The sequence below is a fragment of the Fistularia commersonii genome, chromosome 2, assembly GCF_037954325.1.
Source record: "Fistularia commersonii isolate RoL2024-O1a breed Wild chromosome 2, RoL_Fcom_v1.0, whole genome shotgun sequence".
Taxonomy (NCBI): domain Eukaryota; kingdom Metazoa; phylum Chordata; class Actinopteri; order Syngnathiformes; family Fistulariidae; genus Fistularia; species Fistularia commersonii.
In genome coordinates, this window is record NC_141285.1 from 20315729 (window position 1) to 20331287 (window position 15559).

The 15559-nt window shown below is 40.4% G+C and overlaps 1 protein-coding gene across 3 annotated transcripts in view; it reads right to left on the minus strand.

Moving 5' to 3' along the window:
- Positions 1-15559, minus strand: part of grid1a (glutamate receptor, ionotropic, delta 1a) — a 292750-nt gene that overhangs the window by 92428 nt on the left and 184763 nt on the right. For all 3 annotated transcript variants that reach the window (XM_086172135.1, XM_086172144.1, XM_086172127.1), the window contains one exon: positions 266-471. In XM_086172135.1, the coding sequence (XP_086028261.1) occupies positions 266-471 (206 nt within the window). The remainder of the gene's footprint in view (positions 1-265; positions 472-15559) is intronic.

Genomic DNA, 15559 nt, shown 5'->3' on the forward strand with positions numbered 1-15559 from the left:
AAAAAGAACACAAACCAAAGATGAGACATTGACTAAAAACACCAGAACTCAACAATTTGATGCAGAATTCAGCAATATCTTACATGTCCATTTCATATAATAAATGAGTGCCTCTTTACTTAAGTAAACAAATACAGGTCCTTGTTGCATGTCTGCGAAGGCCAAAAGGCCCCCCTGGAAAAAATCCAACTGAATAAATGTTGCTTTTCGACCCGTCAGTGCTTTTCATTCGCTAACAAATTCAAGTCTCACTAATAAGACCTACCTGGTGAATGAACACTTGTGCTCCCCGAGGGCTCATGAGCAACACGGCTCGTCGCAGAGTGTCCCTGTATCGATTGAGGTCTTCGGTCCGCATCGTGCTGAAAAGATCGGTGAAGACTCGGCTGACGTTCCGATCCACCCTCTGCAGGGACACGTCCAGGCCCAGCCGCGACGCTTGGTCCATAAAGGTTTGCAAGCCCCGGATGTCTGGTGAGGAAGACAGGAGGGGGAAATAGAAGTTATATTAAATCGAATTTCAAAATAAAATAACTCCTGTCTTGCACTTCTGCAGCTGCACGTGCATTTCTATTCCTTTTTTTTTTTTTTTTTTTTTTTTTTTGTACTTTCAGTTGTAATTCCAACTGATTCAAGGCAGGCTTTGCTCTTTGCACTTCATCTTAAGCGTGACAAAACACAACAAGCACTCCTGTCCTTCTGTTTCCTGGGGTTTACAGGATATTAAACCACGGGCAGGTGCTGCTGTCCCTGGAGATATTTGTGTGTTGGACTGTTGACTGTACAGAAACACACACACACACACACACACACACACAAATAAAAGGTAATGTTTCCGTTGGAAGGTTCACTATGAACACACCAGTTCCCGGCTGTGGCAGAGGGTGCAAGTCATGCCGCGTTTAAAAGATAAATAAAAAATAAATAAAAGCATCGCACTGAATCACTGGGGTAGAACTCTCCATTTATTCACAAACGGTTGGTGTGTGTGTGTGTGTGTGTGTGTGTGTGTGTGTGTGTGTGTGTGGGAATGTCCTCCCCTATTGAATCTGCTTTGATGAGTCATGCAGTGCTTCAGAGCCATAGTACTGCTAACAGACATAACACACGGGTTCAAAAAGCCATTCTGACTCAAATATGCATATGGCTGCACAAATCCAACGCAGCCGACCGTACTGACACGGATGCGCACACAAACTGACTCTGTGTCACATCGTGAGACGTGTGGTTTCTCACTGTGTAACCGATGTTATGTAGCGAGGAACAAGAAAAGCTGGAATTTAGACAGCTAAAAAAAAACGGTGACCTGGTCTGACCGGTGAAAGTATGTTTCTCGGTCAACACATCAGGTCAAAGTAGCATTATGAACACGCCGGAAACAGGAAAATTCACTGTGTTTGTTTACTATGCTATTTTAGTTAGTTACCATGAATAATAATAATTCCCACTTGGTTTTCTTAAGAATTAAATTGTTGAGTTTTAATTAATTTATTTCTTATTTTTGAAGAGTTGCCAAGCAATTACTGCAACAGTGTAAGTTTGATAACTGCCCTCCAAACAACATGTGATCTCTCTCTCTCTATCTCTTTTTCTCTTTCCCAACATCTCAAAACATGGCTAAAATTATTCAAGACAACCCAAATATGAAGTCAACGGATGTATTTTTAATGCTGGTGCACGGTTGCATTCTGACTGGGGGTTTTTGTGTGTGGAGTTTCCATGTTTTTCCCCCATGTCTGCTCGGGTTTCCTACTGGTTCTCTGGTTTCCTCCCACAGACTCTAAGTTGGTCACACGTGTAAATGAAATAGTGAATAGTTGTATGTGTTTATATGCGACCCTGTGATCGACCTGTCACCGGTCCAGGGCGAACCCCAGCTCTTGGCAAACGACAGCTGTGATAGGCTCCCCCCGCTGCTATTCATGCTGTGTAAATAAAATAGACTATTAATGAGTTTATATCTTTAATGATCTTAAGGGTACACACCGGGCTATTAAAAGCCCATATAAAGTAAGTCTGAGTCACAGATTGACAAAAAAAATGTACACAAATTGCAGCATCTTCATACAACCCCCTTATTGCCAATTTTTCATTCATTCATTCATTCATTCATTCATTCAGTCTCGACATGTAGCTGTACATCTTGGTATCTGTCATTGGTTGAGAGACGGGGGTTCAATCTGGACCGGACACCAGCTGAAACTTACAATTCACTCTCTCATTTGAACATCTGGGCAATTTTGGGTCTCCAACGAACCAACTGTGTGTTTTAGGACTTTGGGAGGAAACCGGAGATCCTGGAGGAAACTGCACCAGACACGGGAGAACATGGAGACTCCACATGAACCCCCGTTGGAATCAAACCCAGGGATCCTCTCGTCGTGAGATGGCAGCGTCAACCACACTACAATGTGCTATTGTATTTTCTCAGTATATACTGGAGCCACCTGACAAGATACCTGATCAGCATGGGCAGTTTGTTCATAATGGCGATCTTGGTGACGCACCATCAAAGTGCAGAAGAGGAGGGAATTTTGAAAATTGCATTCTAGAGGTTATACAGCAATTCTTTGCATTTGTCTGCCTCTGAATGTAATGTCCAAACGGTGTGCAGAAACAACCCTTTTTAGGCGATTTACAGTCAGGTTGAAATCGCCCCGGGTTTTCTCTCTCATGTGAAATCCTTTTTCTTTTAAAACACAGGCACATGAGGGCTTGCACGCACATGCTTTCGTCTTTACGTAACCTGCTCAGGTCAAGAAAGGGCATCGCTTAGATGTAGTCATATTCAATGTCAAGATGGCAATTCACAATAATTCTGTTTTGTCTCTCAAAGAAGTTCTTTAGTCAACGCGGTACTGCAGAAAATATGGTGGCGAGGCGATTACAATCCCTCAGACCAGATTCAAATATCAAACAGATTTTATGTAATTCTAACAAGACAAATAAAAAATGTGATGATTGTCTAGTCACCTACAAATTTACCAATTTAATAGTTTATCATTGCAGAAGTTGCCCCCAGTCATCCAGGTAAAGGCGAATGCCTGCGAAATCTTCTCATCATGGCAACTGGACTTGAATTTCTTCACTTGAAGACGTTTCGCCCCTCATCAGAAGGGCTTCTTCAGTTCTAATGACCTGCGGGGAGTTAACCAATATAACTAACAGGGTTTTGCCGGGTCCAGGTTACAGTGGCTTGTTGTGTAAATGAAAGAGTTGACCAGCAGAAAACTCGGTCTAAGGGAGTTGTTATGCTCATTTACCTCAAACACAACCTTTCCCAAAAGTATAACCCCGTACTGGGATCAATACCGAGACTGATTTGCACATACGGCCCACCTGCACCCTCCAAACAACCAGGAAAGATTAACCAGACCCAGAACCCGGTAACTACCACATGAGCCTCAGTTCATGTGATCCAACAGGTTTCACTCCTTTGATTACCTTTACTTTTTCACATTCCACAAAAATTGCCCTTTTATCCCCAAGGAACGACATCCTCATCAACATAACAACCCCTTTAGACCTAGTTTCTGTTGGTCAACTTTTTCATTTACATAACAAACCACCCTAACTTTGACCCACCCAAAACCCTGGCAGTTGTATTGAGAAACTCCCCATAGATTTTTAAAATGGAAGAAGCCTCTCGGATGAAGGGTGAAACATCTTCAAGTGAAGAAATTCAAGTCCACTTGCTACGACAAGAAGAGTTCGACAAGAACCCCTCTGACAATTTAATTTTGTCAAGGAGTTGCCACTGTTGATTGGGAAATATTTATATATATATGTACATATATAAATAAAACGCGTTGTTTTCGTAACAGTTTTAGCGACAAAACCATTATTCTCTTGAGGGCCAGCGATTTGGGCAGTGATGGAAAAACGTCCGTAACAAATTTTGGGATTTTTAATCCACCAACGGCCAAGGGAGGGTGATCATGTGATGACTGTCCTCGGACCACGATAGAAAACATCGCACTTCAAACAGTTTTTCCAAACCCATTGCACGCTTTTCTACTGGGTAACCGTGTCAACCGTGGACGGGGGGCTGCAGAAAAGAGGATTAACGTGGAATTAAAGGTTTGATTTCTGAACATATTTACCCGGCCATAATTTTTGGGGGCAGAAAAAAAAAAAAAAAAGTTTGAGATTTCAAAATTTAACAAATTCCTCTCCTCCTGTGTCGGGATCGGATTTCCTCGCCTGCTCACAGCTGGAAACTCGCTCCCTTCTCTTGATTCATCACTGTTTCTGTATTTTTTTTTCTGCTATCAGTATGTGGCTCTTAAAAAGGAAGAGACCGACAGATCAGGGAGGAAATATGGCATGAAGTTGCTCTAACATCTTTTTCTCACTCTTACTCTTAGCTGCAACCAGAGCTAACTCTTGGGCTGGAGCTGCTCGGCAACGAGCGCGTCGTGATCAAAGAGCCGTTGGGCTGCATTGCAGTCGGAATCGAAAATCGAGACGTCTCTCCTTGCGAATGCAACAATAAAATCATCATATTTTACGGGGCGGAGCCGATTTAACCATATCCCCATAGATGGCGACAGGAACATTTGCGTACCCCGTGTCTGAGATGGTACTTAATTCTAAATATTTTTTTTTTTTTTTAGCATGAGACTTTGTTTTCTGATCCACGCCCTCATTCTTGAATCAAGCAAACAACCTCCCCAAAATCAGACGAGAGAGTTCAGCTCCAGGGACCCGGAGCCCCGTCGAGAAGCCTCAGCACGCAGGTCACTAAAAGCAGCTGGAAGCCCAACAAAGTGCGACGCATCAGCTCTCATGGGAAGAGTTTCCTCACAGTGGTTCCACAAATTCATCGAGCTGGTGAACAACAACAACAACAACAACATGTCTTTTTCACATTCACTGTACCACATCTATGTTATTAATAACAAAATGTATCACGTAATGTTAGCATGACAGCTATACATGCACGGGCATGTGTTGGACAATTCGAGCATTCATGTCTATCTAAAGATACGTTTTTTTTCTCCATATTTCTCGGATGTCATGATTGCTTAGCAACAATGTATGAAACAATTTGAAAAAACCCTATGTGCAGATCAAATAATTTCTAATTTCTTTCTTTTGTTCTTCTGTGGAGAACAATAATGGCAATATGGTCAGTACTGTGAAAAGCCATTAATATATCTTATTTTAACCCTTCACATTTCTTCTGCCATGATTTCCAGACTGTAAGAGGTTTTGAACATTGCGGCTTAAACAATTATGCGGTTAATTTATGTTTTTTTTTGGGCTAACGAGCTTCTTGCCACCAAACATTTAGTACTGACACCAAGGAAAGTAATTCTGAAGCTGTTCAATTCTGTCACTGAAGAAGACAAGTTTAATGGTTTTAGTGGGACAAAGCAGGGATAGAAAATGAATGGATGGACGGACTTTTCCTTGTGTTATTTATTAGTAATCTTTTTCATCAGCTGTGTTACAGGCACTGTTTTGGAAAAAAAAAAAAATTCTATGTAACATCATTCAGAGTAAATATCTTGTATCACAACACGGACACCTATGGCCTTTATACAGGACTGTCTCAGAAAATTAGAATATTGTGATAAAGTTCTTTATCTTCTTTAATGTAATTACAAAAGCAAAAATGTCATACATTCTGGATTCATTACAAATCAACTGAAATATTGGCAAAGCCTTTTATTATTTTAATATTGCTGATTATGGCTTACATCTTAAGAAAACTCAAAAATCCTATCTCAAAATATTAGAATATCATGAAAAAGTAATTTTTCTTTTTTTTAATTGCATTGCAGAGGATAAAGAGCTTTATCACAATATTCTAATTTTCTGATACAGTCCTGTATGTATTTATATTTAGCTGATGCAGCTTATATCCAGGTTTGCTCAATAATCCAGAAATTACAGTATATATGTTATAATTATACAAGAGGGGCCGCATTGTCTTCTCCCCAAATATCCGCACTTATCTTAGTCCTCTCCATGCCAAGGAGCAATGGATATTCTCAGCGTTGGTCATTCTTCAAAACCCAAAGATTGTGACCAGCGCTAAGGGCTGGGACATGTACACCCCATAAGTGGTAAAATCCCTAGTTCACCCTACAGGTCACCTCATTCTTCACCGCAAAAGAGCCACGGGTGGTTTCGAATTCCTCTCTATCCACTTGTTTGACTCCAACTCAAGCCCAACCTTACTATTGATGAACAAGACCTCAGGATACTTTGACACTCTCTCTCTGATGGGAGTAACTCTTCCAGCAAGTAAAGGAGCCAATGTTCCTTTGTTAGAGCCGCCGCCTCTTTGGAGGTTCTCACTCTGTCGCTGTTAATTTCAGCAAGGAAACTGCTCCGTCGTTCCGGTAGCGACGGAAGGAAAATATTATCCTTGGTCTTCCTCCTGATTGGGACTCGTGCCAAAAAAAAAAAAGACCTACTAAACTCCGGCTCATTCAAAAAGACAAATAGTAGCAGAACCGTAACAAGGATGGTCGAGCAATGAGATCAAATTGATTAACTTTCAATTTTTCCAGCTCTTCGTCTTTTAGAAGTCTTCCCCTCCTTCTCTGACCGCCTTTATCTTGATTGCTGTTAACAGGGAAAGCAAATTATTTGGAGATCACTCGCAAATTCACTTCTTTCTAAATGAGCCGCGGTCGGCGACCTTGCGACGTAACTAGCAATAATTGGGTTCACACAATTGCATCTGGGAGACAAAGGAATTATACAGGAGTGTCTTCATTTTCCTTCAAAAGCCTACTTTTTTTTTTTTCTCAGGTATGTCATCGACACTTAATCGTGACACAGTGCAATACGACATTCTTATAAAGTTCGTAGAACATTTCTTTTGTATCTTTCTCTGTTCAGACGTTGCGGATGTTCAAAAAAAAAACAAAAAAAAAAAAACATATACATTCGGAACCACCTCCTACTTGGGGAGGCAAAACAAATTAATAAACATCATGCCCCCAAAAAATCGAATCTACCAGATACTCAATTACGATGAGGAACATGTAGCTATGTCATCATCTTGAATAAGTAAATTTGAACTCAGCAATCCCTCTAGAGGAGCATACCGATAATCAAGAAAATTTATGCCATAAGATTTACCTTAACCATCCTTTTCCCCATTATAGCCCCGTATACCTTGGAGCCCAAACAACACAACATGTATCCTTGAATTTTTAGCATGCCAACAGGAAAGTACTAGCATTGTAAACACAATTCACAAGTGAGGAGAAATCCCTCAAGAGTCTGGAATCAGGCTCATTTATGATCAATGTTAAGATAACCATACGGACGGAGCTTTCTTTCCGTCCTCTGCTTCCATTTCCTGTGTAATTTTATACAATCACGGGGAGCTTGTCGATGCGTTGCTAAACGCGTTACGCGGAACGGTAAAACCAGACGTCGTTGAGGGGAAAAGATGCGCTCTGTGCTTGAGTGTGACCAGAATGTATGTTATCATCAGGTCCTCCACCGCCACATTTTCTGGAACAGAACTCGGAGGGGAACTCTGGACTCGGCACGGCCCTCTAGTGGATGCGTTGCTCAACAACCGCTGCAGCGTAAGGTACATATAGAAGCTATGCGGGCATTGGCGTTTCACAACGTGTGAAACAGATGTACCTATTAATGTACACAACCTCAGCATAAAAGAGGTTTTACACTACCTCCTGAACAGAAAAACTTCCCATTGATCCATTAGCCTTTGGCTCCAGAGGCATCAAAAATCAAATATACACCTCGTATAGGAGAGGAAGGGTCAGGGGATCAGTGTGCATCTTTCTCTTATTATTCTTTTATCTCCTTTTCTTTATCTGACTGTTAGCTTGGCCCATTTTGGCAGATTTACATTAAATCAAAGAATTGCCTCACTCACTAATTCTATTTGCTGCCATTCCGCTGAACCAGGTCTATTTCCAGACACATTTGGTTTAAAGGGAAAAAGAAGACGAAAAAGAAAAAAGAGACAATAGCCTGAACCTTGGATTGTCTGGTCGTGGCTGAAAAGAAAATGAGATCAAATATAGTCCTCTTTTGATTCACCCACAGGACCGAACCCTTGCAACAGCTCTTGAAGTCATGTTCATTTCAATGCACATTTGTTTCAATGCAGCAAAAGATGAATGTTTTTCTGTTGCCTGTGCACGCACCCTGGCTGATATTTGTGCATTCCGGAAAAGAAAAATGCCAATAATGCACAAGGGGGTTACACTAGAGTTGACAACCATGTGAGAGTTTGGCTAGATGAACATTTATGACTATATTATGCACCGGATCAATTTTGCCCTCTTTAAAAAAGAGGAATGAAGCACTCAGTTTCTAATCATGTTAGGTTAGCAATGATCAATTACACAAATCTGTTACAAAATAATCACACTATTTTGTTTCTGTAATTTGAATAAATGCACAGACAGCAAAAGGCGCGTCATGATAATGTTCCTGTCAAGACGCAATGGCGTAAAACTGCAATTTATTTCTCTAACAGGTGAAATAAATTATGGAGCAAGGTCCATCACAACATAAAAATCAAATTATGTATTAAAATTTACAATGAAAAATGGGAGCCCAAGAGGTGAGGCTTCGGCAGTTGTTTATGTAATGTGCATTTAATGCAAGTGATTGCTGGATGTATTGCAGGAGACCGCAATGAATTGGCACTCCTTTATTACACTTTGCCCCTCAATTCAGGGAAGCCAGCTGTTTTAGCCCTAATAGAATTTAAAACCCAACCTCTGGGTCTTTCTGCAGTGGAGTCTGAAAATGCTTTTACTAAAACTAAATCCATCATCAATGAAAATCCATGGGAAAATGATTGTTGAAATTACTATTGTGCAAATAATGAGCTTTGACAATTTCACGTATCGGCTTTAAAAGCGCAATACGAGGTTCACTTCCTCCGTGTTCACTTGCTCGAGATGCGATCGGCGCGGCGACCGTGTCACTTTGAATTGAAACGTTATAATAAACTGATAAAAGTAATTGAAACGAGTGATCATGAAGGTGTGTTACTTCATGTGACGTTTTGCAGACTGGAGCTTAGATGCTTGTAGATAGATAGCAAAAAGGGAAATGTTAATTCTGGGCCTCCCAGAAGATTTTCTTTGGTTAGATTTGACCTTGTGCTCTTCTAATGTTGGACGTGTGTAATAAAAAAGTATCACGGGACTAAATATAAATGCTTGAATGCCCCATTTTATGATTACTCTTCTATTCCTGAGCCAAATTATTAATGTATTGATAAATGCTATATTAATATCAACGGCTGTATGTTGTTATTTTATGATTATTTATAATTATTAGTCTTCTATTTTTGCTGTAGCTCCAGCTCTAGCTCCCTGCTGCGGGGCTAGCAAAGAATTACTTAACAGCATGTAATTCATTTGTCTGAGAGAAAGAAAAATGCGAAAAAATGTTCTGTACTGCTAACTAGTTTCTAATAGTACATTTTCTGGTAAATGGTGATGTTGACAAAATGTTAATCCATTTTTCCTAACCAGTTAAAAATTAAAGGATTAAAGCAACCCAATGTCGGCGTGATAAGAATCTAAAATTAGGAAAATTATTTTCCCTTTTTTTCCCTCTTGCCTCAAAATTTGCGGTAGTCAAGATTTATGAAATCAAGTCCAGCAGCATCCCAAACCTACCCGTCAAAATCTATAAGAACTTTAAAAGCTGCTTAATTCGAGGTAAGTATACTTTTCAGATTCTATATATTCCCTCCTTAAACGGAGTCTCCAAGAGTGATTAATTTCCATGTGGGCCTCGCAGAATTTCCAGGAGGCCTCATCTCGAGTCTAGAGCGTGTGTATATTGCAAATGAGCGCTTTTCCCTAAACCATTAAGTCAGCATTTTTTCCAGAGCCATTGAAAGTAAAGTAATCCTGCAATAATATATCGCTGCATACACAAAATCAAATACATGTATTTATTTTCGTATATTTATCAGAGGTACCATGGAATAAAATGATGCATAAAGACCCCAGTTTGTACTTTATGATTCAGCAGTTAAGGGGGGAAGGTGAGGGAATATTTTTAAGACAGAAATGAAAAAAATAATTATTGATTATGTACCCATTATGTAGACAGGAAAGCATAGCAGATGTTTCATATATCATCTGAACAGCGATTTTAACACACTTCTTGATTTTGGGAAGGTGATGGTCCTAGGTGTACCATATATAAATATAAATAGAATCATATTAAGTTTATAACTGCTTTTAATATTTAGCTCACTTGGTAAAGCAGGAACCCCCTCATTTGAAGGGCTGGTAGCTCAATTCCCCGAACTCCTATTTGCTCCCGATGGTTTGGTCAGCCCTTGTGTGTATGTCTATGTGTGTGTATGTGTGTGTGTGTATGGGTGAATGTAATCCAGTGTAAAGTGATAAGAAACTGCAAGGTGATGATAGCGACATTCAACTTTGTATAGTCAAAAAATAATTAGACAAGAACCTGAATAAAAGCACACATAAAGCAGCAGTCTTAAATAAATAATCCAAATAGAATAATGTTAGCACATAATTAGAAGCCAGGCTGGGGCCATTTAGTCCCACCAAGGCGAACCATTGTGACTTATTGCACGCTCAAGCGGGCTACTGGAAAAGGTATCAAAGACACAGCACAATATCCTATTCAGTTCATATCAGGAATGACAACAAAAAGTGAAGCCAAAATCCAATTTTAGCTGTATTTCCTTTGAGACAGCAGAGCTATGATGTGTGTGTGTGTGCACACGGGCATATATGTGTGTGTGTGTGTGTGTGTGGGCGTGTGCACGTGTGAGGAAAAAGGAACATCTTGCATGTCAAATGATTTAAAATAATGTCAGCGTGATGGCCCTGCATATGACATATACATTTAGTAATTTTGTTAAATTTAATACGAACACATGATTGTACGTGCAATATATTTTCCCTGAATATGATAAAACTTGAGGATATTATTCAGTGAGTAATTAATATGGATTAAGCATTAAATAAAAGAAAGTGGCACTTTCACATCTAGGGGTTCGAGCTAGATTACAATCACACACACACACACACACACTTAGAGCTGCTATGCAAGGCGCTAGACAAGACAAGGCCAGCCTGGAACTTGAACCACCAGCCTTCTGATTGGACGATCCCCCGCTCCAAAATAAAGAAATCAATATTCCGCTATGTGTGATATGTTGCCAGATTCTACTCCATATAGCAAAATTACATTATTATTATGATTGTTAGTACTCCTGGTAGTGGTAGTTTTGTTTGAATCAGTCACTTCCAGATTAATTTATATTCTTATTGCAGTCCGCCTTTTTCCTGTTTTTTCTGTGGTCTGCCCTATCCGTCTTCCCATCTTAGCTGAAACAATATATGATATCTGAAGGTGTGTTTTCAAGAATTTCCCCCCGAACATGAAACTGCTAGTTTGGGCTTGACCTTTCTATGTAGAGTGGTTCGGTTCTGGAAGTGGCCCGATGTGAAGGAAAAAAAAAAGAAGCAGTTCAATCTTGCTTTTTTTTTTGTTTTGTTTTGTTTTTCTTGAATGGGATGAATCCCTGACATTTGAAAATGTAGTTTAAGGAATCTCGTATCAGCCAGGTGATCTAATTCTAGACTGCGAGCGACCGTAAAGTCGCTGTGCCGACTCCATCTTGATAACTTTCTGCTCCTCGGCAGGACACGGAGCTTGGATGTTGCCTAGCGATGGATCTCACTATGCCAGAATTCATACGAATACTGCCGTACCAATGCGGCCCGCGCCTGCCGCCCTCGGACGGCGTCCTCGCCCTCATTCTCCTGTCTTGGAGACAAACGTTAAACAAGTCAAAGTCACCAAAAACACACACACTAGAGGTTTGGTAGGTACTGCTATTAAGGACGCTGCAGATAAAATTCCAGACATTATGTGCACTTATCCCAAGGTTGACAGGATCATTGTGCACTGTAGCACAAATGACATTAGCAAACAGCGGAGCTGTTATACACACCATTAACATCATCAAGGAGTCCCGCATTGATGTGTGTGTGTGTGTGAGCGGACCGATCCTCATCACAATTGCCGCATTAGAAGCTTTGACAGGCAATTTGGATTATATAACACGGTTTCAATTGCACATCGAAAAGGAAAATAAAAATCAAAATCATTTTGACCTTTCTTGGAAAGGTAGCCATCTCTGCACCCGGGATCACACTTGGACAGAGCTGGTGTACCCGCTGGTGCATCTGCAGATGCAAACCCATGTCCTTGGAGTCCAAGGCCAGATCTCTTAGCTAGCTATTTCTGCAAATAGCATCCCGCTATCTGCCTTTCCCTTCAGAGCCCTATTTCACAACTCATAACACCTTTATGCAAAGGCCGTCCAACCAAAACAAGCCAATCGTTCAATGAAATTAAGATACAGACAAGTGCATTATCAATAGCTCCAAGTAAGAAAACTTGCACTTTTGAAGGTGAGCTCCCTATCCGGCAACTTGGACTGTATGCTTTTGATAGACTCTTGATAGCCAACTCATGGGACTGTGTCCTCCATACTAGAAGTGTTCTAACAAAGCTCTAGCCATTGATCACGGCAGTGGCTTCACAAGTGTTCATGGGAAAAGCTTCAAATGTTATCAAGTGCCTTCTGCTGGATTCCCTTCTTTGAAGTAACCACTTTGTGGTTTCCAAATGATGATGTTTGCTAAAATCGGTCGCCCACTTTTACATACCGAAAACCTTTTTTTTTTTTTAAAGCAGAACTCCCTGAATTTTTATCTTCTCTTGTTTTGAAATGCAGATTGTTCTTTTGCAGTGATTTAATATCTATGTAAATGAATTCCCCGGTGTCCGAGTTACTGATGTTTTAAACATCGCTGCTTCTTTTAACTTTAAATAGCATTACTATGGACAAACATATAACCAACACCGCACACCGGACCTTGTACCAACCATACAAGATGAACTTCTGCCAGTTTAGAGGTGTGCACATCTGTGACTTATCGATAATATCTGTTTCTCATCATATGTATATGGGAAATTCAGTGAAACTCACCATTGGTTAGTACCTTTTCCTCCTGGTCTTCGTGTACAATCATACATAATGAGCAAATAATATTATAGGTCTGAGCATATCTTACAAGTCACAACCAACTTGTTGCCTGAACTTTACTGCCCTGATGAACTAGCAAAATGTTTTATTCATCCTGCTCATCCACAAAAGATGCAATTGCACTTCTCAGGGTCAGATGTAAGTCTTAAGAAGTGTACCGGGATTAGTTTAATGAATGTATTCCCTATAAAGGAAAACGTAAGAAAGCGGAATGCTGTTACAATTCTATTAAGGATGCGCAAAACCAATGTTTTTTTGATTATATTAGTGCTCATCGGCATGATACAATTCTATTTTTGCTTTTGCAAGGGGGCAAACGCAAAGTCTTGTCACTGGCCTCTCGCTGTTGTTCATGCTGGTGCGTACTTTGCGATCCACTTTGAGGTCGTTTGTCTGTTCTGGGATCCCGGTGGAAAAGGAGTGGGGGCAGAGCATTTGCAGTCAGAGCCCCGAGGCTCTGGTACGATCTGCCCGAGGTAATTAGGTCAACCCGCTCTGTGAACTCTTTCAAGTTCCCCCTCACATTGTACTTTTATTTCAGACCTCATCACAATTTTATCTGAGCCTGAATTGTCCCCACATTGATCTTAATCACACAGTGCGTTTTGTTTGTTCTTGTGTTTTCAGACAGTTACCGGCTTTACTTTTCAGACCTTTTTTTTTGTTTTTTTTTTGTTTTTGCTTTCTTTCTTCCTTGGAGGGGTATGTAGGTTTAAAGCACTAATGAATGTTTATTTATATACACTGTTGATTACTGCATCAAAAATAAATGAAGTGAGTTAAAGTGAGTTAATTGGGATAGAAGCTACCCCCTGTTGGTTTACATCTCTTCAGGGCACATTCTTGCAAACAGGCAGTACCTTGTTTCGTGGAATTCAAAATGGCATTTTGTTAGAATTGGTAATTTTCTTCATCGCTTTTCACCAATGAAAACAAATGATCACGTCATACGGGTTCCCTGTCAAAGGACTTGCGAAAGCAAGCCTGCAAGGCGTACCTCTTGTGTAAGTTTAATGCCGTTTCAAATGGAAAGAGTTTAGCATCAACAGAAAGGTGAAACATGACCTTATTTGGTGCGTGAGAGAAAAAAGAAACGGAAGAGGCGATAACAACATCTACGAGCGGAGAGATACTTTTGGGATACAATGTCAGAACCAATCAGGCTTCGGCTTACGTCTTCATCGGGTCATTGCTAATGGTCAAGGCGTTGAGGGAGCATAGTTTTCCCCAACAGATCCTGGTGAACTTTGGTAAAATCCAACACTGCAGTTATTTATAAGTTAGTGAAAGGTGGAATTTCTTCATTATGGTTCCGAGTCAATGTATTCCATTTGGCGCTTAAAGTCTGAGGGCCCCATTAGGATGATCTACACTGCACAGTCTGAGGAGAATGGCATGACAATCCATTCAAATTAGTAAAACTCCACATGAATGCTGACGCCTAGAATGACTCACAAAGGAGTTATTCGTTTTCTTCCGAAATCAATCCAACATCTTTTTCTTGTTACACGAATGTAAGCAATTAAAGTGAACTTAGAGACTCTTCCCCTCCCCGACTTTTTTCCTGACAATCACAGCGACTTATGATATCTCATAAGTTTAAAAACCAAGCTTCAATACAGTAATAGTCACTCATCCACGGAAAAATCCCACGGAAAGTATGCTCATGCAGGAAGAGATTTTGAGACTGACTGAAGCAACGCCGCTTTGACTCATATCTGGAAATGCGTGGCATATGTCTTGATGCTACCGCTGTGGGAAGGCTGCTTCTGAACTCTTTAAAATGTGCGCACTGCACCTAGATATATGTTGTGAAATAAGCTGAGCATAGCATCAGACAAACGTGCATTAGACAATACATGAAAGCAATACAGGTGGTCCTCACAAGGTTATGTTACAAGAGGTCTGTCGTTAAGGAAGTTTGTTGTTAAGCGAAACACTGTTTCTACCCAACTACTGTACAGTATTTACATACATATCAGCCTAAGTGACGTGCTATTTTACATTTTTTTCTTTTAATGTTCATATTTGCATAAATATAGGCCAATTATAAGAGCAAATAAGCACATACAATACGCACTCAATCACAACTCCGGTTCCAGCGCATTTCATTAACATTATATATATTAATATTGCAAAGCCCGTTGTAACTCCGAGTCGTCGTTAACCGAGTACGTTGTTAAGTGAGGACCACCTGCATGTGGGCTGCGTGGTGACGCGGAGGTTAGCATTTCCGCTTCGAAGCGAAAAGTCCCTGTTTTTTTATTCCCTTCGGAGTTTGCATGTTCTCCCCATGTCTATGCGAGTTGCCACTGTTTTCCTGAAACGATCCAAAAACATTGATTCGTTCACTATCCATATCATCAGTCCTGCACTCAGGGTTTCAGGGGAATGGAGCCGCACCACCATTCACTCTCATTCAAATATCTGGGCAATTTAGAGTCTCCAATGAACCATCGATAACTTGTCTAAAAACATGCTGAAGGTTAA